Raw genomic sequence first — 26,817 nt, forward strand, 5'->3', positions numbered from 1 at the left:
ATTCTTTAAAAGTGTACACGTTAGTGATGTTTAGTATATTCACAAAATTGTAGGACCATAACATCCATAATTCTAGAACATTCACCCCAAAAAGAAACCCCAGAGAAAATGTTCTCAAATTAGATGGTATGTGAGTTTTATCATTATGTGAATAACATTTCACTTCAAAAAAAACAAAGAACACCCGTACTCATTAACACTTACTACCTCTTCTCCCCTACAGCAGAGCAATTATTAATCTATTTTCTGGCCAGATTTGCCTGTTACGGTTATTTCATATGAATGGAATCACACAGTATGTGATCTGTTGTGACTGGCTTTTTTCCCTTAGTATTGTGTTTTTAAGGTTTGCCCATGTTTTAGCCTGAATCAGTACTTCATTCCTCTTTATTGACAAATAACATTCCATTTACAGATATACTATATTTTGTCTATCCATTCATCAGTTAATGAACATATGAGTTGTTTCCTCTTTTGGGGTATTATGAATAATTCTGCTGTGAGCATTCATGTATACATCTTTGTGTGGACATTGGTCTTCCATTCTCGGGTATGTACCTAAGAGTGGAACTGCTGGGTCATATGGTAAGTAACTCTGTGTTTAACTTTTGAAGAACTGCCAAAATGTTTTCTGAGTGGGTATACCATTTTACATTCCCACCAGCAAGGTATGAATTGGGAAGATGTCTATTCAAATCTTTTGCCCGTGTTTGACTGGCTTGCCTTTATTTTTGAAATGCAAGAGTTCTTTATATCCCTCATTCAATGTAAACATTTTCTCCCCTTCTGTGGGTTGTCTTTTTATTTCATTAGTAGTGTCCTTTAAAACACAAAGGTTTTACTTTTTATGAAGTCCAATTTATTTTTTCTTTTGTCACTAGTACTTTTGATGTCATATGTAAGAAACCATTGCCTAATAATCCAAAGGGACAAAGATTTATGTCTAGGTTTTCTTTCAAAAGTTTTATAGTTTTAGCTCCTACCTTTAGTTCTTTGATCTCTTTTGAGTTAATTTTTGTTTATGGTATGAAGTAGGAAGCCTGACTTCTTTCCTGTAAATGTGGATATCCAGTTATCCCAGAATCATTTGTTGAAAAGGCCATTCTTTCCCTATTGAAATGTATTGGTGCCTACATTTCATCTTAAGAACAGCTAAGTACAGCTTTAGAGAACAAATATTACAAAAGCCAAATTCAGAAATTTTGTTTCTTCCTAAGGGAAATGTGGAAAATTAATCTTTCCAACACATGTGTTTTGAGGTGTGTGTGAAGGGAGGAGGTAAAAAACAGCAGAATAAAAAGTAATCATTTCATAAATTTTTTCCAGGATGTAATTTCGCACAGAACGAAGCTAAATAAGAAAAAAGGTGGAGAAATGCAAATACTGAATAACACTGACAACCAGGGAATTAAAAGTTTGAGTAAGGAGAGAAGAAAAACACTAGAAACATATCAGCAGCTGTTTTATCTTTTACAGGTGAGAACAATTGCTTTCAGTAAAAGCTTTGGATCAATACTATATTCCTTGTTGGTGGTTTATAATGGATCTTTTCCCGATGTAAAGTTGTAGTCACTGACATGTTTGAGCTACTACTAAGTACCAAGTGCTATTCAGGATGCTTTACATACATCATATCTTTTAATTCTTACCACAACCCTCAGAACACAATACTTATTGTTATTCCCATACTGTAGATGAGAAAACTGAGATGCAGCCGGTAAATGGTAAAGCCAAGGGTATTGGAACCCAGGCAGTTTGACTTCGGAGCCCTTGCTCCTAAGACTGTTATATTACAGTTATGTGCAGAGATAGTATAAACCTAGTCATAAAATAAGCAGATGCTGTCAGCCGTGAAAAAATTAAAGTATGTGCAAAATGGACCTCTACCTGAACCAGCCTGCCCTTCTTTTGGGAATAGAACCAGAGAGTTTGGATTAGGGCAGTAGGGCATCTTTTTGATTTCCTTATTTTCATGGCATTACTACGATGTCAATGAACAGTCATTTTCCACTGCTTCCAGGGTGCAGGTGAGAATAAGTTGAACTGCTTATGGTTGGACTGTGGTGGACCAGTTACTGTTTTGGTTAATCACTGATTCACCTTAACTGTCCTACCAGCACATCCACTTAGTCCCGAAGGAAAGTGAGTAAGCACTGAGTAAGTAAGCAAAGCAAAGTTTATCACTTTGTTTAGTGATAAAGAAAGCCTCCCTTTGGCAGGACAACTTTCCCTGGAAAGGTGGCTCGGCAGTTCTTCCTGGAGTCAGGTGTCCCTTTGTGTAGGGGGTGCTGCTGCTGCTGTTGGTGGTGACTCCCTCAAGGCCTGAAGGTCCCTGAATCTTTCCTTGGGGACCACGCTGACATTAGGTATACAGAGAACACGTTACCCAAACCATGAATGAGGTGAGGTGTGGTTTGCCACATGGAAGAAGTTACGTTAATTTTAGGACAGATGAGAATTCTCTGTCTGGAGTTAAGACCGGCGAGCAGGTGTAGTACCACAGATGGCCACGATGTGGCAGCATAGAAGGAAAGTGTTAAAACAATATTATTGTTCATAGAATCCATTGCTTAATTAATCCCAGCAAACCTTCCAGAAAGACAAGGGGCTCCCACTGGGTAGGGAAGGGTTTTTGTCTACCTAAATTAGGCTAGTAGTTGTCCACCAGTTGGAAATTTAATTTTAGGCATTTATTTGTTTTGACCTCCATGAACCTCCCAAATGTATGAGGCTTCTTTAGGATTTAGTTTCTCGTGGTAGATTTTGATAGAATTTGTGTCCTAAGAAAAGTGAAACTCTGGTCATTGGCCTAAGACTTGTATTTTTTACCTTGTTCTATAAGTGGAAACCCATGAATGGAAAGGATAAAAAACGCAGGACCATCTTGAGAATAATTCCACCACTTTATTCTCCAAGCCACCCAAAACTGCTAGTCCCAGAGCTCCACCATCCAGTTGTACCAAGTGCAGCGTCTCTTGAACTCATGTAATTTTCTTTACCTTTTCTCGGAGACATTAGCCTGAGATCATTGAGGAAACTACCGAAAAGCAAACGGTCTAGATTCCTTTGGCCTTTGAATGATGCGTTGGCCAGAAGTCTGAGCCAAAGCACAGGTCAGCTCGTAAAGGTTTTGCTTGGCGTTGGCCTCTTCAGTCTCAGCCTCCATGGAAAGTGTTCAGGTCGTCTGGGAAGCGTGAGGAGTGTAGGCTTTTTAGCTTTAGAGTGAGTTTCCTTTCTCCTAATCCCATATGCTTAGTGTGGGAGAAGAATCACGGCAGAACCGTAAAGGAAACGTTGTGCTCAGCTACTGCTTCATAAAGTTCCACTCATGATGAGCTTGCAAGTAAACCTAAGTAGTAAGGTAAACTAGAATTTGGGTTTTCCTTAAAAACTTTAAAGCCAAACTGCTTGAGTGTATTAAATGAAGACCAGTTTCCATGTATGGAAAATTTTCTCTTCTCATCAGCAGGAAGACAAAGAGTAGAGACATTTAATTTCTCTATGTAAATATTTTCCTCTATAACCTAAATAGTAATTGTTCTCCTCTCACCGCATCTGGTTGGTGTAGCTCCTGGAGAAAACCCATACTGCGTGAAGGCTGCTGGTGTAGCTCAGAAACCCCACCCTCAGAAGAGCCCTCAGGAATCCACGTCAATTTTTTTTTTTTTTAATTCTTGAGTTTTAAGTTGTCTTTTTTTTTTCTGTCGCTTTCTTCTGCCATTTCATCCATCAGCTCTCCTGACCTTCATCCCTCCCTTCAGCCTCCCCACCTCACCCCTACCTTCTCTCTCCTTATAAAACATCCTGGCCATCCCACCGTCTCTACATGCAAATGTATCCTCTTCTTTTTCTTTCTAACCTCAGAATATGGGACGTATTTCCTTCTGTTCATTCATCGGTCCTTCTAGAATAATCTATGTAGCTGGTCTCTTGGTTCATTATTGCCAGTCTCTTCAGATACCGGATTCTATTGGCCAACCCCTCTCTCTTCTGTGTCTCTACATTAAATATTAATATGTAGCTTGAAATGTTTAACAGTGTATAATGTACATAATGTAATTATATTTCATTAAATATATAGCATATAAAACTTAAATCCTATCGTAGCTTTATAATATAACTTCCTATAGTAATTAATTTTAGCTGACACCTTTTAAAGTCTTATTATGTGTCAGATACTCCACTATATGCTTTATACGTATTAAAGGGAATAGGGCGCTCCTCTCTGTTTTAATAATATATTAACATACAGTTTTGTGGGGGACTTTTTCCTTCTTCCCTCTTTTCTTTTAGACCAATCCTTTATACCTGGCTAAGCTGATTTTCCAGATGCCACAGAACAAGTCAACTAAATTTATGGATACTGTTATTTTCACACTGTACAATTACGCTTCCAATCAACGAGAAGAATATCTACTCCTCAAGCTTTTTAAGACTGCTCTGGAGGAAGAAATAAAGTATGTATATAAATAGATATGTAAAAATATCAATGAATAGATCATTTTAGTGGCAGCTATCTCTGATTTACTAAAATAGCATTTAAATTATTCTTATAAGTTACTCATATATATTCAAGTATATCAATTCACTTAAGAAATTTCTACATCACTGTAGGTATTTCCTGTTACAGCTTTCTCCCACCAGTGATAGCTTTTTTAGAGCTAAATTATTTTTGATTTTGCAAGTAAACAGCAACTTGAAAAGCAAAAGCTTTTTTGAAAGTCAGTGGAAAAAATTTAACTTAATTAAAATTCTGTGAGTAATAAAGCTATAAACAGATGGGGATAATAGTCTCTGCCAAAAAGTCGTCTTTTACTTCTCTTACTGAAACTTAAACTGACTTTTGCTGACTTATTTTCTGATTCAGTTAATGTAAAAAAGAATGTGCAGATGCCTGTATTAAAGGGGCCAAAAGAATACAGGAAAAAATGCCCTGAGCCAACAAGATGGATCTCAGCTGCCTTCCTGGCTTTTTATAACTTGAGCTATACGGGTTCCTATGGATCTCAGAAGCATATCAGCTAGGAACCTCTGCCCTCAGGGTATCTGTAAGCCAGCCTGAGAAATAGGATACATGAGAAATAGGAATGTGTGCGCTGGAAGAAATAAGTACTAATGAATGACGCACACAGTGTAACAGATCAGAGGGATGGAGAGAGAAGTTCCAGTTACAGATGATATTGTAATAGCAATTTAACAGTGTAATGGGACGGACACAGCTCTACTTGTGGGGAACATAGCATCGTGTATAAACTTGTCAAATCACTAAGCTGTACACCTGAAACTAATGTAATGTGTGTCAACTCTACTCAAAAGATAATAAATAAGAAAGGGAGGAAGGTAGAAAAGTTCCAGTTAGGTCAGCCGATAAAGACTTTAGGGAGAGGGGCGCCTGGGTGGCTCAGATGGTTAAGTGTCTGCCTTCGGCTCAGGTCCTGGGATCGAGCCCTGCATCGGGCTCCTGGCTCAGCGGGGAGCCTGCTTCTCCCTCTGCCTCTGCCTCTCCCCCTGCTCATGCTCTCTCTCTCTGTCTCTATCTCTGTGTCTCAAATGACTAAATAAAATCTTTAAAAAAAAAAAAAAAAAAAGACTTTAGGGAGAGGAAGTAGTTGATCCAAATCCTTCAAGAATATCTACAGTTTTTTATAAGAAGAAATGGAAAAGGGAAATAAGAAGCAATGTTGACAGAAAGAGCATGGGCCAAAATCAGTGAAAGAACATAGGATCAGTCTCGCCAAAATGTGACTTAACTAGTCACGGCCTGGAGATGGAGCTAGAAAGATAGGTTGGGCCAGATCACGGGAACCACTGAGCCCAGGCCCACGTGCTAAGGCACCGTTCGCTTCCTTGGAAGCCCTGAAAGGTCTTCGAGCAGAGTATCACCATGGCCATGCTAGGTTTCTCGAGGATCCCTCTGCTGCTGTGTACGAACAGAATAAAGGGCAGCTGCACGAGTCAGAGAAATAGAGTCAGAAGGAAAAAAATCCGGTTTGGATTTTTAACACAATGAGTGTGAGCTACAAGTATAGAACGTGAAGGGGAAAATGTCCAGCAGAAAATCAGAAATCCAAAACCAATTCCCAGGGAGGAGAGGTGGATTAGATGCTGAGCTCAGAGGACAAGTTCCAAGGAGATGGTCGTTGAGGTTGCACATCTGAGCGAGGTCTGAGGGTAGATCATGTAGAAAGACGTGAGAGCGAACAGTTAAAATGGGGGGAGCGGAGCCAGCAAAGGAAACCAAGGGAGCAACTGGGTAAGATGAGGACTGGACCCCAGCACTCTGAGACGCTGAGGGGAAAGGGGGTGCACAGGGAGTACGTGCTCACGTGGGGGGGGTGGGAGGCTGCACCGAGATGAAAGGGAGGCGGGTCAGGGAAGCTCCTGGGAGTCGGCAATCAGCAGTCAAGAGCAGCTCTCTCCCACCATGTGAGGTAGCCAGAAGCTTCCCTGAGGAGAATTTGAATGTGATTTGAAGAAGTGGGTTTAGTTCATTGAATCGAGAACATTGTTTTTGAAATGTGGTAACCAGATGGGACATAGTACTTGCGCGGTAGCCCCCTGGCTTCTTCTTAGTGTCAGTCCACTTTTAGTTCCTTCCTGCCTTCTAGATCGGAATTAAAGCCGAGCACTTATTTTTACATCCTCGAGTCCCTCGCATAACGAACACACATCTTACAAATGATTGCTTGCTTTTAAACCATGCCGCCGTTGGTTCTCAGGGAGGAAGTGGAGCCTCATGAAGTCCTTGCCCACCAGAGAGAACATAGGCTGTTTAAAACTCTGTCCATGCAGGCAACCCATTTGTTTTGGTCTGGGCTTCTTTTAGATCAAAGGTGGATCAGGTACAGGACATAGTGACTGGGAACCCCACGGTCATCAAGATGGTTGTGAGCTTCAACAGAGGTGCCCGAGGACAGAACACGCTGCGCCAGCTCCTGGCTCCAGTGGTGAAAGAGATCCTGGACGACAAGTCCCTGGCCATCAACACGAGCCCTGTAGAGGTGTACAAGGCTTGGGTGAACCAACTAGAAACACAGACTGGAGAAGCCAGGTACCTGAGCCCGGAAGATGTTGGTTTTCAGTCGTGTTTTATGATCATTTTTACATGGTTATGATATATATCCTCTTAAACTCTCCTTAAAAGAACAGAATTTACTGTCCAGAGGCAGTTTCAGGACTGGCTGACCCCCAGAGCCACAACTTCTGTTATTCTCTCCCTTGGTTGCTCTGTGTGTGTTTCTAAACCTAGACCTAGAAATAGTACAGACTTTCTCTTCACCTGATGATACATACTTTTTACAGTTACCAAGTGAGTAAGTTTCCTGTGTAAGCATTAATAAGCCAGGTAGGATAGGCTTATTCTGGGTGGTAGTTAGTAAATCTAAGCAATCTCAGCTTTTTATCTTGTGCAAAAGGATGCCTTGTGCAATCGTTAATATACGCACAGAGAATTACGTGGATGGTTCTCACAGCACTGTTTGTAACGGCAAAAAGTTGGGGAAAGTCAAAATATTTAGCTTTGAGGAATTTGTTAAATAAATATTTGTATAACACATGGTAGACTTAGTAACTGTTTGGAAAAATGGAATAGAAATATTTTTATTGGCATGGAAAAAATGTTTGTGGTATAGTTTTCAGTTGTAGTTGAGTACAATAAACCATTTTCTATAAAAATACATGTGTGGGGGGGATCTGTATGGAATGTGTATATGTATCAACTCTATTATACCCAGGTGTGTGTTAGGCCCACATACACAGATGTATAGAGTAGGACTTAGAAAATTATGCACCAAGATATGAAAGATGGTTGTCTCTGGGTTGGTATTGTATTCTTGTTTGTTTATATGCAATTTTTTCTGTAATGAACATACTGTATTTTTGTAATTAAAAAAAAAGAGGGAGGGCTGCGTAAGCATCCAACTCTTGATCTTAGCTCAGGTCTTGAGCTCAGATCTTGATCTCAGGGTTGGGCTCCATACTGGGGGAACCTACTTAAAAAAAGAAAGAGAGAGAGAGAGAGAGAGAGAAAGCCGGGTCTGTATCACCTGAGTCTCCTGTTATTTTGCCAGAAGAGTCCCGAGAGAGAGCCTGGAGTCCCCCTCATCCACTAGTGGCAGGGGGACTGTCCAGGCACATGGGACCTCCCCTCAGTTGGCAAACATTTTGCGCCTGAGGTCAGTGGGTGGAGTCCACTTCACTGTACAAAACTTGATTGTACAAACAGCTTGGCAAGAACACAAATGCTTGTTCCTAAGCCCCCCAATTAATTGAAAGCCCTTGTGTTTTCAGCAAGCTGCCTTATGACGTGACCACCGAACAAGCTCTAACATACCCAGAAGTGAAAAATAAACTGGAGGCATCCATTGAGAATCTGAGAAGGGTCACTGACAGAGTCCTGAATTCTATCATTTCTTCCCTTGATCTCCTGCCGTAAGTTGTACACGTAGCTACTTGAACGTTCTTCCCTCAAAGTTCTTGCAACACGATGTTAAATAAATCCTGGCAGTCAAGATAGGCATTCTCCCTCATACTGTTTTAACATGATTTTAAAAGTTTGCCCACGTTTGCATTTTAAGTTCATTACTGTTCTCCAAAGAGGGAACACTAAAAACAGTGCTCAGTGACTGTCATCAGTGAAGGTCCTGTGATTCTGTTACCATCTCATTTTATGTTTAATTTTTAAGAAAACTGCTCCACTGTAGTTGACTACAACAACTGCTTTGTGTTTCTTTCTCACTTAGCCTTTTCCCATTATTTTCTTTTGTCATCTGTTTTACATGTAGTTATGGATTGAGGTATATAGCCAAAGTACTGAAGAATTCGATCCATGAGAAATTTCCTGATGCCACAGAAGATGAGCTATTAAAGGTAGATTTTCAAGGGTCATCTCACCATAGCTTCTGTTGGGGGCATGAGCCAAAATTATCAGCATTACATTTTGTGAGATTTTTTTCCCTCCACATGACTGTTTATAAAAAGCTGCAGGTCTTCTGTTTTGAATGACTGTCAAGATTATTGATGATGCTGAAATTACTTTAGAGATCTTACACATTATTGAGAATCTTTATATTAGAGCATTTGGGGACAATATGCTCTAATTATGCTATTTTTCACCAAAAATAACTTGGCTAGCTATGTTGGTAATGTGTGACTATTTTCACTACCTTTACAGAACTCCTTTTTAGGATTCAATCAGAAAATGATCTTTCTTGGGAAACGGCAATGAATATTTACTTCAATTTTTAAAAATCTAAAACTCTTGAGTTGTTTCTCTTAAAAACGGTCTTTTCCTCTGCATCCCTCCAGATTGTAGGAAACCTCCTGTACTACCGGTACATGAACCCAGCAATCGTAGCTCCCGATGGCTTTGATATCATTGACATGACTGCTGGAGGTCAGATCAATCCTGACCAAAGGAGAAACTTGGGATCAGTGGCCAAGGTTCTTCAGCATGCAGCCTCCAACAAGCTGTTCGAAGGAGAAAACGAGCATCTCTCCTCTATGAACAATTATTTATCAGAGACCTATCAAGAGTTCAGGTGAGAGGGGTGATTACTTTTGGAGAAACTTGCAAGATGATGAGCAAAAGTTATGTGTGTTCTGTACTCAGAAGTGAAGTTGGGGCTGAGGGATAGGAACCTCAGGTGATGACATGCATTTCTTCTTGCTGGCGCAGTGGGGAAAGAACAGGCTGGGTCACTTCAGTCGGGGGCTCCCCATCCCACCCCTGCCCCTGGTGCCCCTGCTCCCCTAAATCATCCCCAGATGTTTGATTTCTGCTGTGGACAGAATGAAATCTTTATTCTTCCTGGTACGCTACTGGCTTATAGGACTTAGAAGTCAGAAAAGCAGATTTCTTCTTCATTGAACTTAAGAAGAGGGTTTTTGGTTCTGTTTTCTTTACAGATGTGTCCAGTGAGAAAGAACTTGCTTATCTGCATCAGACAATAGTAGGACTGAGTATTTGGTTTTCAAAAGGCTAGGGAGATCCAGCTTTTATATTTGTTGAGGATTGTATATGAGTATGTTCTATTCTTAAACCTCTGTTACCCATGTAAGACTTACGTCCATTACCTTGAAAGGCATTTCCAAATTCTATCGCTGATCTTTCCATGGGAACATGAAAGGAGTGGGTCTGGTAGGAGGATACAGTCACCCTGAAGCTCTCTGAGGAAACATATTCAACTTGGTGTTCGTTTTTTCTCTTGTTGCCATTAGAAATAAGACATAAATGCAACCTCTGTAACTCCCCACTTAGAAAATTGATTTCCCATTCCTCAGTTTTCCTCTGGAAGAGTGATTTATCCGCTCGCAAAGGTAGTTCATGATTGTTATTCTCTGTTTAGGATTGTGGCCTCTTGTGAGAAAATTCCCTCCAAATCCTCTTACTACAGGAAAATTTGATATCTTGAGCTGCTAATTTTAGTTCTTCTCACAGATGAAAAATGTACTATTTCCTGCAAATCCTTATCTGCTACTACAGCTTCCCTTTACTTCCTTTTTCTCAGATTGTTCTTATCAAACATCTGTGGTTCCAGCTCTTCTTCAAAAAGAAACAAAACCAAAGTCCCCCCCACTTCCTCTTACATTCATATTTTTTCCTCTCACACTTGTATTGATCCTATTGTTCCTCAGCAACCTATTAAAAGTGTAGGAAGACCAACTGTCACATGGAAACGTGCTCTTCTCCCACACCAACAGGGCTGCCCGCCATTTAACCTCTTCAGCCTTGGGCTGGGAAGGTGGAGGCCTTTTTGGTGTATAAGCCTTGGGTACCCTTAGGAGATAGACCAAGGATAATTTCAAGCGTATGAAAATTTACTGCAGGGGCACCTGGGTGGCTCAGTCAGTTAAGTGTCTGACTCTTGATTTTGGCTCAGTTCATGATCTCAGGGAGATTCTCTCTCTCTGCACCCACCATCCCCCTACCCTGGGCTCACACTCTCCCTCTCTCTCAAATACATAAATCTTTAAAAAAAAAAATTCTCTTTCCTTCTCCCTCTGCTCCTCCCCTCTTGCGCTCTCCCTCTTAAAAAAAAAAAAAAAGAAAGAAAGAAAATTGACTACATTATAGAATGAAATACCTTCCATACCTGTACAAAAGAATCACTTCTATACCATGACCAGAGCCCCTGGCTGTCTTGAACTCCCTGTCTACATTTGCTATTATTTAAAGAGCAGACTTTTTAGAATCCGATTACTGGGGGAATGGGACATGGTACATATTAGTGTGTCTAGCCTTAACAGTGTTTCCATCAGTTAGCAACTGTTGCTTGAATCAACTAGGAGCAGAGTAGGCTTAATTTGAATTTCAGTCATGTTGGCAACAGAAGCTCTGAAGGGTTATTAGGCCCAGAAGCTTGTGCCACTTAAAAGAGCACATTTGGTGGCCAACAGACACATGAAAAAGTGCTCAACATCGCTTGGCATCAGGGAAATCCAAATCAAAACCTCAATGAGATACCACCTCACACCCGTCAGAATGGCTAAAATTAACAAGTCAGGAAACGACAGATGTTGGCGGGGATGTGGGGAAAGGGGAACCCTCCTACACTGTTGGTGGGAATGCAAGCTGGTGTAGCCACTCTGGAAAACAGTATGGAGGTTCCTCAAACAGTTGAAAATAGAGCTACCGTACGACCCAGGAATTGCACTACTGGGTATTTACCCCAAAGATACAAATGTAGGGATCCGAAGGGGTACGTGCACCCCAATGTTTATAGCAGCAATGTCCACAATAGCCAAACTGTGGCAAGAGCCAAGATGTCCATCGACAGATGAATGGGTAAAGAAGGAGTGGTATATATACACAATGGAATATTATGCAGCCATCAAAAGGAATGAGATCTTGCCATTTGCAATGACGTGGATGGAACTGGAGGGTGTTATGCTGAGTGAAATAAGTCAATCAGAGAAAGACATGTATCATATGACCTCACTGATATGAGGAATTCTTAATCTCAGGAAACAAACTGAGGGTTGCTGAGTGGTGGGGGGTGGGAGGGATGGGGTGGCTGGGTGATAGACATTGGGTAGGGTATGTGCTATGGTGAGCGCTGTGAATTGTGCAAGACTGTTGAATCACAGATCTGTACTTCTGAAACAAATAATGCAAGATATGTTAAGAAAAAAAAAGAAGAAGATAGCAGGAGGGGAAGAATGAAGGGGAGTAAGTCGGAGGGGGAGATGAACCATGAGAGACAATGGACTCTGAAAAACAAACTGAGGGTTCTAGAGCGGAGGGGGTGGGGGGATGGGTTAGCCTGGTGATGGGTATTAAGGAGGGCACGTTCTGCGTGGAGCACTGGGTGTTATGCACAAACAATGAATCATGGAACACTACATCAAGAACTAATGATGTATGGTGATTAACATAACAATAAAAAATTTTTTTAAAAAAAGCACATTTGGGCGCCTGGGTGGCTCAGTCGTTAAGTGTCTGCCTTTGGCTCAGGTCATGATCCCGGGGTCCTGGGATTGAGCCCCACATCGGGCTCCTTGCTCAGCAGGAGAGTCTGCTTCTTCCTCTCCTTCTCCCTGCTTGTGCTCTCTCTCCCTCACTCTCTCTCAAATAAATAAATAAAATCTTTTTAAAAATAAAGTAGCACATTTGATAAATTGCTTTCCAGATTATTTTCTCTAGAAAGACTTGATTCTTAGATCAAAGACTATCAGTCTTGACATTTTTGTCTAAATTTCAGGGGCCCTGTTTTCAAAATAACATTTTTTAAAATAACCGTAATTTGACTACATTGAGTCACTCGCAGAACCTGAGGCTATGTTGCTCTCTCTATCCTGCTCGAGGAGCTGGGTCCAACATACAGAAGCATAGACTCAGCTTCCATATAGTTAGGAGCCATTCTGGAAGATGATGTAACAGGTCCCCCCCTCCCCAGCATACACACACACACACACACACACACACATATAGTTTGGGATGGAGAATAAAGCACTAGTCATAATTCATGATTTCCTCAGTGTTTTGACAAAGCTATTTACCTCAGAAATTTGAACTCTGTCTTAAGAATTTGTTTTCTTTGTTAGGAAATATTTCAAAGAAGCCTGTAATGTCCCTGAGCCAGAAGAAAAGTTTAATATGGATAAATACACAGATGTGGTGACAGTCAGCAAACCAGTCATTTATATTTCAATTGAAGAAATCATCAGCACACATTCAGTAAGTGGGGCTGGAAAAGGGTCTTAGCTCGGTTCAGATGCCATTTTGTTGAAAATGCTTAGTCTCTATGGGGCTTCCTGTAAGCATGTGCTAATAATACTCAGAATCCTAAGAAACCTTCAATTATTTATTCTCTGACTTATACATGAATAAGATTCCTTTTCCCAAACAAGCCACATTTACTTTTTACATGGTGCATTTATTCCCTCTAGTGCATAATAAAACTCCCCCCAAATCAGAAAAGTTTACTTCTTACATGGTCTGTTGACAAAGTCAGATTGTGAATGTCAAGTTTAAGTCCTGAGCAGGGACAGGCCCTGCTATTTCCTCTACCCACCAGGGCTACACTGCCTGAACCCCCACGCTATTTCTCTTCCCCTTTCTAGAATCTTCCCAGCTTTTCCAGTAAAATTCTGGGATAATGAGAATATTCTCTCTCTTCCAATATTGAACATAAAGAGAGGGAAAATAGGCTGTTCAAGGTTAGGAAAGAGAGGACACCCCACCCAACATTAGCCGCCTGCAAAGAATCATTTCTGTTGTTCTGGAAAATCCCATTTCTCAAAGGCAGTTTCATAGTCTGTGGTATGTCACAATGTCTCCATCCAGATGGCGTGCAAACATCACCACCATCAGCCATGAAAAGAATATTAAGTGCCTGTTCGGGTCAGGACACTTAGCTCAGCATAGAAAAGCCTTAGATGGCTCCTCAGCCATTTAAAGTAAAAAGAGAGGCTAAGTGTTGAGAGTTTCTTTGGGTTTTTGTTTGGGGTTTTTTTGTTTTTTTTTTAAACCAATTGGAAAGTGTTTTCTGGAAGACCCGGTTCCTAAAAGATAACCTTTTCGAAAATAGCTTACCACCTTGCTCCTCCAGGAGAAGTTTTAGGGACATGTTTAGAAATGTACTCCAGACCTCCCAAATCAGAACTTACACTCTAACAAGAACCCAGGTTTTGCAGATACACACTAGAGGTCAAGAAGCCCTCATTAAGGGTATACACACAACTAGGAGGAAAGCATAACAAATATACACCTCTGAAAGGTCCTGTCCTGCCCCCATCAAAGCAGATACACTAACAGGTGGCAAAATTGGCTACTAAAATTTCAGTCCGTGTTATTAAGCTCTTCTAACAAACTAAAGCTTGAATACAGGTTTGGAAGAAAGATTGGATCTGCTTTTGGTTTCCCTCTTTCAGGGTTGGAACAAGGAACCACCCTGACATTTGCAACAAGCTCTCTCTGAGTATTTTGAGTGACCTTAAACAAAGGCGGGTCTGAACTCACAGCCAAAGGAGTGAGTTGGTTGATCAAATGAAGAGGCTATACTTCCTTTCTCTATGTATAAACACTCAAAATCAGAAAACATGTCCAGCAATGCAACATTTGCAAAATTGCTCTAATTAGCAAGTGGACTCATTCATATTTGGGCAACGACTGTTGTCTTTTTTTTATGGTAGATTATCTGTCTCAAAAAGATGTCCATATGCTGGCTACACATTTGTTGAGGGCAGTATTTTCATGCAGAAAAAGCGGGGCTGAGTTATCTTTAGAATGAGACATTCTTTCCCAGGGATAGCCGAGAAAAATGTTACTGTATTCATTCAGACTGTTACTCTTTAAGGAGAAATCATCTGTTCCTTTTGTTAACAAAAATTTAAAAGAGGGGCTTCAGTTTTCCTGGGAAATTTGGCTTGTGATGGGTTTGGATTGTCTTCATGTGTTAGGCTGGAAGCAGATGTCTAACGTGGGAGTATTGTGACTGCTGAGAAAGACTATTCTGTTTACAGTCTGTCTCAAACGAGGAGGTCTCCACATCTACACAGAAGCCTGGCGGCAGCTCAGCCCACCCAACCTATGACCCCCTGCTTGCCCCTTGTCCTCTAAGGAACATGTAGACCCTCAAAATAAGCTCTTTAAAGAGACATTTTCAAGAAAGTTTTCTGTTCTGTAATCACCAGAATAAAGGGTTGAAACTAGCTGTCTAAATCCTCACTCCCCAGAGACAGCAGCCAAATCAGCTCTCCTATCTCTTCAGAGAACAGGAACTCAAAAGTTATCCCTTATTTTGTTCTGTCACTAATGTACCTTCCTCCAGAAATATGCGTACTACCATTCCAGATGTCACTATGTCCTTTTATCCCTTTACTACTTATGTAATGCCTCTGTTTATGCGCCTTGCATCCTTTTGGGGATTGCGTACCAGAAGCAACACCTGGTACATCTAGGTCTCAGGCCAAGGAACCATATGGGCGTTTCTGTGATCCCTACCCTTGAAGGATCTTCAATTGCCAGGCAGATTAAAATAGCTAATAGTGGTGACTTTTTTTTAATATATAGCCATAGTGTTTGATTACCACTCAATTTTTCCCTGAAGAGATATGGAAATGTGCTTCCAGTTTATTACCATTGTTAGCCGAGAGACTTCTGCCTAATTTTAGGCACTTTGCTCCCCACAGTTGACCTTTTCTGTCAAGGTGGACTGGAGCAGGGGGTTAAGTGGTAAAAGGCTTCTTGGACTCATATCTCACCAGATCTTGCTGAAAGAGGGTTTTATGGACACCTTTCACAAAGCTACAATTTCTTCGTGTAAAGCAGGCACTTACCTCTAAAATAATATTAAAAACTGTGTTTCCCTGTGTTCTCTAATTGTAATAAATGTCAAACTTGTAACTAAGATTCAAACAATAGGGGTGCCTTACTGGCTCTGTTGGTAGAATATGGGACTCTTGATCCTCAGGGTTATGAGTTCAAGCCCCACGTTGGGCATAAAGCTTACTTTAAAAAAAACAAAAATAAGAATCAAACAGTATTAGAAGAAAATTATCTTGAAAAACTGGAAAGGGAACTTGACGTAAAAATGGTAGCACTTAGGAATTTACTTTTAATTGTTTGTGTCTCTGTGTTTATTGCTGTCTCTATAAAGCTCCTGTTGGAACACCAGGATGCAATTGCACCTGACAAACAGGACTTGCTGAATGAACTACTGGAATCCCTGGGAGAGGTACCTACTGTGGAGTCTTTTCTTGGTAAGAGCTTCTGCCTTCTATTTATCCTGTGGTTTGTGTTTAGTTGTTCAGTTTTCCTATTCTAGATCAAAATAATCTTAATATTTAACCTTATTTAGGAAGATAACTACACTAGCCCCTTCCTATATTAAGAGTTCTGTAATTCATAGTGTCCTAGGTTACAAATCAATTAGATAGCAATTAAACTCTAGATGCATCAAAAGGGATTAGTCAACCTATATCATAAAGAAAAGAAATCATTAAAGAGCCAAATTTATTACAAATTCCTTGCTGTATTTTATAACAATTTCTTTTATTAAGTTCTCTTTTAGTAATATTTTCATGTTTTGAGTATCTCTGCCCCCATGTTATTTTACAGTTTAAATCAAAGACTTTTTAAGGGGTGACTGGCTGGCTCAGTTGGTGGAACATGCGACTCTTGATCTTGGAGTTGTGGATTTGAGCTCCCCGTTGAGGGTAGAGATTACTTAAAATATTAAAAAAAGAGAGAAAGATTTTAAAAGCCTCTTGGAATATATTAGAATATGTTTTGTTTTGTTTATGAAGGCCATTATCCCCTGTACAACAAAGCCTGTCTTTCCCATAGAACATTTATCTTGCTTTGCTGATGCCAACACGATGAGTGAATGCTAAGAATAACAATGTTTTATTTCTGCAGGGGAAGGAGCAGTTGACCCCAATGACCCTAACAGGGCAAATACACTAAATCAGCTCTCAAAGATTGAGATTTCCCTTTATTTGACAAGCAAGTATGACCTAGGGGACGGTGAAGCTATAGATGGCCAAAGCCTCATGATAAAGTAAGTTTGGGGCATAATGGGCACATTGTGTCTCCGATTATGCATCTTAAAATATGCAAATTAAAATAGGCTGAATCCCCAAATAATTCGTTTTAATGTATCTAAATATCGAAATATGTTGTTTATTCATCAAACATCTGACCAAAGGATAACAGACTACTTATCATTTAAGAGGGAACTAAGTATTATAATAGTTTATAAAGCTTATCTTGTTTTTCAGTTTTCCGTGTAGCAATTTGATTCCTTTCTTTTAAGAAACAAAGTGATTAATTCTGCCTGTAAAAGTCCTTAGGTAACTAAAGGGAAATACCTGTTTCAGAGTGGTAAAAAGATTAATGAGGAAATACTTGAAACCATACTTAATGTCTGGGATCCAGTGTTAATAACAAAAGGCACACCATGGTAAGACCTAACACTGTCATTTGCTTTATTAACCTTCTTTCCTATTACACTAAGCCCGGATATGTTTACCAGCTTTGACTTATACCCTGGTTCCTGCCCCTGAGCATTTACAATGAAGCATTCATGCTTTTCTACTGCATTGTTTACATCAAGGCCTCTGGATGTTCCACACCAGTCCTTTACACACAGAATAAGAAAGAATGAGATCCATCACCATAAATCAAAACACCATAAACCAAAACATATGCTCACCATTCTCAAAGAATGAGATCCATCACCATAAATCAAAACACCATAAACCAAAACATATGCTCACCAAAAACACCAATATGGTTTTTAAGAACTTACATAAACAAAAGGGTGCATGTTAAGTCAGTTGTGTATGAGACTGAGGTGGAGAATGGAAGTGGGAAATGGGGCCAAAATGGAATAATTATGTATTTAAATAATACTTCACACGTTACTTCCAAGTTGCATGTCCTGAGTTCTGAGGTGGTTTTCATTTGTAACAAGAGCTTTCCTTTCTGCCCCTGACGGGGTTCAAACAGTGCTCATCTCCAGTTAATTTTTTTTCCGGATATTCATCATCATTCATTAAAATGGCAAAAAAAAAAACACTTAGTGTCCTATGTTGTAACCTGTGCTTCTTCTCTTCGGCTTCATTAGTTTGTGCTCAGATTATCTAAGGCTTCATCTAGGCGTGTAGCAAATCTTCAGTACCTGCTCTGTGTCCATGGCCCTGGCTTGATGCTGGGGAGACAGCAGTAAGCAAGCCATTAAAGTTCTCTGCCCTCCGGGGGTCTGAAGTCTGCCAGTGGGGAGCAGGACAGAGGCCAAGCTGCAACTCGTACACAACCTTGCCCTCAGAAGAGGTGAAGGCAGTTCCTTAGACTACTGAGGAGCAAGTCAGATTGAATTTGCAGAGAGACAACACAGGGCAGGGCAATAGAGAAGGGCAGGGAGGAACTGTGCAGTCTGTTCTCTGGGTTCCTCGGAGAAAGTGCCAATTATAAAGGTAACTGAAAATGCAGATTGTGTGGTTCTGCCATACAGATTAAATGAGGCCAATGGGGCGCCTGGGTGGCTCAGATGGTTAAGTGTCTGCCTTCAGGTCAAGCCCTGCTTCTGGCTCTTGGCTCAGCAGGGAGCCTGCTTCTCCCTCTCCCTCTGCTCATGCTCTCTCTCTCTCTCTCTCTGTACCTCTGTGTCTCAGATGAATGAATAAAATCTTTAAAAACAAAAACAAATTAAATGAGGCCAAGCATCCTATGATCTCATATGCTTTGTCCTTAGAAGTAATGGGAAGAAATTTTCTCGTAATTGGTTTGGTCTGTTATTTGAACATTTTCTAAAGGCAGTCAACTCAAATATGTGCATTAATGAATGGAAATCACAATGTGGGTAGTCTAAAATATCACATAATTTCAATATCCTGTATTTATATATATTTATACTTGTTTCTGAATGAGTCTCCATGGGTCTGTGAACTTTTGAAATTCATTTTAAAAGCAAAACCATGTAAGTCAGGCCTGTCGTGCAGCCATATGTCTTAGCTAGAGAAACCTGGTCCATTGTCCTACCTGCCTCAGCCCTTTTGGGGCTCTTTCACAGCTCCCCATTGTGTACAGGAACCAAATGCTGTCTATTCCTGTAATCACCATACTAAGTAGAGCCACTCATTTTTTCTTATTGTAGTAAAATACACATAACATAAAATTTATCATTTTAACCTTCTAAAGTGTACAATTCAGGGGTACTTAGTACATTCAGGATTTTACACAACCTTCACTACTTTCTAGTCCCAGAACATTTTCATCACCCCAAAAGTAAACCTCGTACCCATTAAGCAGTCACTCCCCACTACCCCAGGACATCTTTCAAGGCCCTGCTCCCTGCTCCCTGCTCCCTGGTCCCTGGTGCTTTCTCTCTGTGAACTTGCCTATCTGGGTATTTCATATAAATGGAATCATACACTACATAGCCTTTTGCGTCTGACTTCTTTGACTCCACACAATGTTTTTGGCTGAATAATATTCCATTGCATGGATATACCACATTTATCCTGGGCATTTGGGTTGTTTGCACCTTGTGACTATTGTGACTAACAGCGCTATGCACATTGGTGTGCAAGCTTTTATTTGAACACGTTTTCAGTTCTTTTGGTTGTAAACCTGGCAGTGGAATTGCTGGGTCTTAAGGTAATTCTAAATTTAGCTTTCTGAGGAACTGCCAAACTTTTTTCACAGTAGCTTTACTATTTTATATTCCCACCACCAAGGTATAAGAGTTCCAGTTTTTCCACAGCTTCACCAATACTTAATTTCTCTTTTGTGTTGTTGTTATGGCCACTCTAGTGTGTATAAAGTAGTATCTCATCATAGCTTCGATTTGCATTTCCCTGATAATTAATAACATTCAGTGTCTTTCCGTGTCTTTGTCGGCCATTTCTGTACCCTCTTTGTAGAAATGTCTACTCAAGTCCTTTGCCCAGTTTTTTATTGGATTGTTTGTCTTTCTGTTGCCAAGTTCTAAGAGTTCCTTCTGTATTCTGGATAGCAGACCCCTACCAGATTTATGATTTGCATATATTCTTCCCATTCAGTGGGTTGTCTTTTTATTCTCTTGGTAATATTCTTTCATGTACAAAAGTTTTTTAACTTGGCAAAGGACAGTTAATCTATTTTTTGTTGTTACTTGTGTTTCTCGTGTCATATATGAGAAATCATTGCCCGATTCAAGGTCATGAAGATTTACTCCTATGTTTTTTTCTAGGAGTTTTATAAGTTTTGCTTTTATATTTAGGTGTATTATCCCTTTTGAGCTAATTTTTGTGTGTGGTGTAAGGCAGTCGTCCAACTTCATTTTTTTTTTTTTGCATGTGGATGTTCATTTATCTTACCACCATTTATTAAAGACACTGTTTTTCTCAAATGCACTCAAAGGTACAAAGGTACCCTTCCTTGTCGAGCACCAGCTGACCACACACGTGTGCCTTCCTGGACTGTCAGTTAGGTGCCCTGCATCTTAGTATCAGTCCTTATCCTGGCCCCACACTGCATTGATCACGGTAGCTTTGTAACAGGTTTTGAAATTGGTAAGTCCTCTGACTTGTTCTTTTTCAAGAAGCCTTTGGTTACTTGGGGTTCCTTGCAATTCGGTGTGAATTGTACAATCAACTTTCTCATTTCTATAGAAAGGCTTTTGGGCTGGTATTTTAATAATTCTTAATAATTCACTGCTTTCCTAGACCTCCGGGGTCTAGACAGCCTTCCTCTGGGCATACTCGGAGATCCGGCTGTAGGCAGAGCCCTTCACTAAGCAGCTCAGTCAGTGGTCAGTGTGGGATGACGACCTGAAACGGCGATTGACCAGGTGGCCTTCTGTGAGAGTGGAATTTGGGTATTGCCCACAAGATTCAATAGAATTAGCTCCATGATATTAGGCAAACCTTACTTTCAAAGACATTATACTTGAGGTATGTATTTGGAAATCTTGCCAATAATAGATAATTATAAGACGTGTCAGTGATAGCAAGCTTAGAGACCATCTAGTCCACATCTGTATCTTTGAGGTGAGGAAACGTAAGTCTAAAATTATGGGAAGCAAGTAGCTAGTCACTGACATGCTTTAAATTCAGAAGCCCTTTATCATGGATATTCCATTAATAGACTCTTTAAATACTGATTTGAAAACTCTTATGGGGATGTCTTTTTTCCAAGCTAATAAACCAAATTCCTAATTTCAAACATAATATATAGTTCTTGGAGATCTTCATTTCAGAACCAAATTTAACTGAAATCAGACAGTGCCTTTCAGAAGGTAGTGTGAAATGGACAGTCATTGGAATGCAGAGCATTTAGGACATGAAAATACCTGGCTTTTCTCTATCAAAAAAAAAAAAATCCATTTTGCTTCCTCTTTCAACAGGTTGTGTTTTTAACTTTCAGAAATGTCTTCTTATGATTAATTACAAAATAACTAGCCTTACAGTGATGAGTAACTCATCTCCATGGGGGCAGGACTTATGCTAGTAACTTTATACCATGCTAGCTTTATAATTCTTAGCGATTAGCTGAAGATGATAGAAAACACCTATGAAGTGCTTACCACGTGACAGGGACTATCTTACAGATTCAGACAGATAATAACATATATGTGTATTATATACATATATATCCCATTATATATATAATATTCCATAGATATGATTTATAGATATATATATACATATTTATGAAATTTGTCATTTTATACTCTCAGCAACCGTAAGAGGTAGAGGTGATTACCTATATTTTACATAGAGGCACAGAACAGACAAAAACTCTTTCCTAGATAATATGGCTAGTAAGTAGAGAATAGAATTCGAACTCAGATGATCTTAACTCTTCCAGGGCCTGCCCTCACAAGATTTTACAGCTCATTGAGGGCAAGGCTCTTTGTACTCTTGGGAATCTTAGAATAAATAATGAGAATGATAGCAGAGCAGTTACTTCATAACCAATGCTGGGGCATCTTTCCAGGCCAGAGAGAAAGACTGACCGATCGATGGGAGGGACATGAAGGCACAGATGGGGGTAGGAAGAACATTGTATTTCCCTTCTTATGTATATGGAAGGAGGAGCCTCAGTTTGGGCTTTTGCCCTTTTGCCAATACTACCAACCCTGCTGATGCTAAAAACAAACCAGAAAATCCTGGTTGAGACCTCCTGGGGAGACCTGGGGTTACAGCCTCCATCTGGCACTTACTAGCCATCGAACTCCGAGCAAGTCACCTCGGCATCAGTCTCCTCATCTCTAAAATGGGGAAGAAGGCAGAGGGAGAAGGGAAGGAAGGGACACAATGAGCCAAAGAAGGCACGCATTAACACTGTATAAATTACAGAAAACTACACAATTCTAAGTCTCTCTCGTTATTTATAACTCATGATTCTACTTAAAATATGTGAACTTTGGGGCACCTGGTGGGCTCAGTAGGTAGAGCAAGTGATTCTTGATCTCGGGGTCATGAGTTCAAGCCCCATGTTGAACGTAGAGCTTATTTTTAAAAAAAAATGTGATCCTCATGATCTTTATTAAACTTGTTTTTCTACAGAAGTCTGCGTGTTTTGGTAGAAGTCACCGTTTGTGGTTTTAATCAAACTTAACTGCCCGGGTGCTTCAGTTGTCGTTTCTTGAGAACTTTTTTTTCTATCCCATGATTCAGTTGAGGCATCTATCATCCCACGTGAAAGATTGCTTTGCTTTTGGTACAAACTCGCATGGGCACTAAATGGCTAAGGTGATATTTGCTGTCTGGTGATAAAAATGTGTAATCATGTTAAAAGAATTGTAAACAACTGGAAATATTCGTTAGATTGCACAAACATGAATTCCTTTTCAGACTTGGACAAACTGTAAGGCAGATGGCAGAGGGGGAGGCTCAGTGATCCTACCGGTCAGGGCATCATAAGAGATGCCACATGAGCGGAATGGCCAAATCTAAGAGGTCACACCAGTTTACAAGCACCACGTGGTCTCATTTACCAACAGTAGGATTTGAACACAGCTGTGATGAACAAACTCCCCGCCGTATTTCTTTTTTTCTTAATTCTTCCTCAGAATTAAAGTCCTTGGTTTGATTGGCCTGTCTTACCTCTTGTTTGAACAGCCAGGGAGCCAGTCCTCTCCACCCAGTTAGTTGATCTGTGGTGGTTAGACCATATCTAGAATATTGTGTTTGCACTGGGGTGAGGAGGGGACACATCTTAAGATCTTTGGCAAACAGATGGGAGCAAAACTATGAACTCTGTTTAAATCCTATTGTGAAGAGGCTTAAGGAACTGCGGGTTTCATGTGCAAAAAGAAAGGAGTGGGGCATGGGGACACAATTTTGGCCCCTCTCTGCAGGTTTGTGAGGGACTGATGATATGGAAAGTGAATTCAACTTGTTTTTTGCAACTCTAGAAAATAGTGTGACCTCTGTATAACTCTCGAGCCTCCTACATCTTAGTTGCTTCATTTGTATAATCAGGGATTGGACTATTTCCCAAAGATTCCCCTCAGTGCTGAAGTCCCATGACTAACCAGGTCCAGTGACTGGGATTCACTGGAAGGCAGGTCTCAGAGTGAGCTGCCTGTGTAAGAATGGAATGTTCCAGTGTTGCACTTGCCAAAATAAATTCAACACGAGCCACACAAGTAATTTTAAATTTTCTAGAAATTACATTTTAAAAAGAAACAGGTGAAATTAATTCCAGTATATTTTATTTAATCCAATATGTTGAAAATTTTATTACTTCACTGTGTAATTAGTGTAAGAAATTGTTAACTTTTTCATACTTAAACGTTCATAATCCGGTGTGTGTTTTACACCTGTAACACATCTCAGTTTGGACTAGCCATGTTTCAAGTAGTCCATTGCCACCTGTAGCCGGTGGCTGCCGCCTTGGGTGGCGAAGCTTTCATGACCACGTGAACGCTTACCACATGTCAGACCTTAGTGAGCGGCTTTACGTGGGACTTTTCATCCAGTCCCCACTAAGTCCTCTGAGAGATTCCGATTCTATAAATGAGAAAACAGACTCATTGAGATTATATCATTTGTACAAGTCCACACAACTAGTAAGCCACAGAAGCCCCAAATGGACCTTAGATCTATCTGATCCCAGTGCCCTTAACCATTAGGCACACTGCAGGGTGAGATAGTGAGTTCCCTGTCCTGAAACAGGATGGTTACTTACATGCAAGATGTCTGGGGTGGAACTTTGGCAAGTGGATTCCACAGGCTTGACATAAAGTTGAATTCAAAGAGAAAGACGCAGTGTAGGCAGTTCGTCCTTGAGCGACTCCTTAACAAACAAACATTCTTTGTCCCTGGCAGGGCACGCTTTATTTGACCCCGGTCATTTTGGTCATCAGATACCCTCTCTAAAGAAATGAGCTGGGAGTTTTCTGGAAAGATAGATCATAAGTGGTTCCTAGAATATTTTTTTCAAATATGAAACTGTCACTGGGTTGACATTTTTAAAATCATCCAGTGCTTTTATTTTTAACTTGATGTTCCTGTTGAAGACATTAATGATGATTGGAAGAGGGAGTCGTGTAAGGAGGAAATGAGACTTGGCTCTCTAAGCTACAGCCGCCTTAGGAACAGTGCCCTCTCCTGCATGGCTATAATTAGCTGTGTGTCCACCTTGGACTCTCGGGGGAGTGTTTGGACATTCCCAGACAGCCTGTAAATCCCCAGCAGTGAAAGGTCATGGGTCAGAGGAAATGGCTGTAATCATTCTTCTCATACAGACCTGCAGTAAGTAAGAAATGACAAAAATAATGTTTACAGATGGCTTATTGGATTTTATCCTATTTTCAAAAATAAGGTATTTGGACTTCACTTTGAGGGCTTCCTCTGTCATTTGCCCTGATGATTCAAAACATGAACAGTGTTTTGTTTTCATTTTCCCATTTTCATGCCATGTGAACATTTCCTGCTGTAGATGAAGAAGAAAGACATCATCCAGTGATGGCACGCAATGCCTTTGAAAGAAACGATGTTAAATACAACCGAGCAGCAAGAACAGTGAAACTTCAGTCATCAGTTAGACCTGTTTATAATTTAAGGCAGCTTCTTTTTATGTCTCTATTTTTTGGAAAGGAAGCTATATCCAATAATAATTTTCCCACTCATGTAAAAGTACACACACTTGACTCTTTGCCTTTTATGTTGAAATCTTTTCACATCATTACACAACCTGATCTCTGTGTAGGATTGCCATGAAGGACACATGTGAAAAAGTATTATGGTTTTAGCGCTTTCGGTGGAGTTTCCTAGCTGTTAACGTTTTACTGAGCAGCTCCTCTATTTTCTGCCATCTGAAGACAAGGACGCAAGCCCATCTGTTAGCTCGTCCACCAGACCTGAGGTTCTTGAACACCATCCACCTTGCTGTTGTGTCAGCCGGCAGCCAAAGCCGCCCCAGCCCACCTGGGACTGCTGCTCCCACTGGCCTTCCAACTGTTCCATACCTTTCTCAGACCAGGAAGAGTAACCATTGGACTGGCTCCTAAAGGCTTATAAAGTATTAAAGAGGCTCAGAAGCTTAAAGTTAGTAAAGTCAGGAAAGGGGAGAGGATATTAGCTATCATTCCTGCGTCCTCTGCAGTAGCAGGTCATATCAGCAGCATGTCCCTCCTGCTCATCCAAAGTAGTCTCTGTCTAAAAAGAAGAAAATATACTTAGAGAAGGAATCTACTGACTTACTTGCCCTCTGTTACTGACAGCATAATCCCACAACATCCAGTATGTAAAACCCAGACTTTGATTATCAAGCATTCACAAACTTGCAGGAGCCTCAGAGCAGATGTGAATTTCTGAAAGACCGTTCAGTTTTAAAGGATTATCTTTGAAGCTTCATTTTTGTATGCGTTCGTGTAACACGTACAGAGAAGCATAGGGCAGAAGCAGATTGTTGCACATGAGGAGGACTGCTGTCTGAAAGTCTGTCTCTTCTCAATTTTGTAAGGACCAAAAAGCTGATAATTGATGTGATCCGGAACCAACCAGGGAACACATTGACAGAAATCTTGGAGACACCAGCAACAACACAACAGGTAATTGGTCTTTGAGTGTAAAATAATAAGTACCACGTATGTGAGTTGACTTCCTTAATCTTCATGTCCAGTGTTTACTGTTACTGCAAAGACAACGTAACTGACATGGTTTGGAAGTAAGGAAATTTATGTGTTACTCTGGCCAGCTGAGTTCAGTCATAAATATAAAATCCCGATAATGGGAATGAAATATAAAATGCAGCACCAAACGTATGCTGAATGTAAATTTGTCCTAGACTAGGTCTTTTAAAGCCTCTGAATGTTCATCATAAACCTTATATAGTGGGTGGGCAGATAAGTCAGTTAAAAGATAGTTCTGGTCAATAGGATGTAGAAAAATACCTTTCGTATCTTACGTATTTGCTAAATTGAAATAAGTGTCTCACACATTAAAACTGTTTTCCAAATGCTTCAGAAGTGAATGTCTTGAGTCCATCAGGTCAGAGCACCATAATCGTGCTGTAAGTAACTAAAGGTTCTTAACAATCTTGCATTAAAGTTGTTATCAACATCTTTTAAAATGCATCATTATTTATTTAGTTCATTCTGAATTAAGTTAATTCACTGCTCTTGCTTTTGTATCAATAATTATCCCTTGCTAAACAAAAGTTAACAAAATTATCTAATTAGATACTTCTTAGCAGAGCTGCACATAATTTTCCTGAATCATTCTTTTTTTCCTTAAAGATTCACTCATTCATTTGAGAGAGTGCACATGTGAGTGGGGAGAGGGGCAGAGAGAGGGAATCCTCAAGCAGATTCCCCGCTGAGCACGGAGCCCGACGTAGGGCTCAATCCCATGACCCTGCGATCATGACCCGAGCGG

General features: G+C 40.3%; 1 protein-coding gene across 3 annotated transcripts in view; it reads left to right on the top strand.

Annotated features, from left to right (window-relative positions):
• Positions 1-26,817, top strand: part of IQGAP2 (IQ motif containing GTPase activating protein 2) — a 287,962-nt gene that overhangs the window by 249,060 nt on the left and 12,085 nt on the right. For all 3 annotated transcript variants that reach the window (XM_028114559.2, XM_028114560.2, XM_028114561.2), the window contains 10 exons: positions 1,327-1,476; positions 4,294-4,457; positions 6,827-7,051; positions 8,290-8,430; positions 8,784-8,868; positions 9,307-9,539; positions 13,045-13,177; positions 16,101-16,203; positions 16,862-17,003; positions 25,904-25,991. In XM_028114559.2, the coding sequence (XP_027970360.1) occupies positions 1,327-1,476; positions 4,294-4,457; positions 6,827-7,051; positions 8,290-8,430; positions 8,784-8,868; positions 9,307-9,539; positions 13,045-13,177; positions 16,101-16,203; positions 16,862-17,003; positions 25,904-25,991 (1,464 nt within the window). The remainder of the gene's footprint in view (positions 1-1,326; positions 1,477-4,293; positions 4,458-6,826; positions 7,052-8,289; positions 8,431-8,783; positions 8,869-9,306; positions 9,540-13,044; positions 13,178-16,100; positions 16,204-16,861; positions 17,004-25,903; positions 25,992-26,817) is intronic.

This window comes from Eumetopias jubatus, unplaced genomic scaffold, assembly GCF_037043125.1.
Source record: "Eumetopias jubatus isolate StellerSeaLion01/CBP00866 unplaced genomic scaffold, mEumJub1_p1.0 scaffold_5, whole genome shotgun sequence".
Lineage (NCBI taxonomy): Eukaryota > Metazoa > Chordata > Mammalia > Carnivora > Otariidae > Eumetopias > Eumetopias jubatus.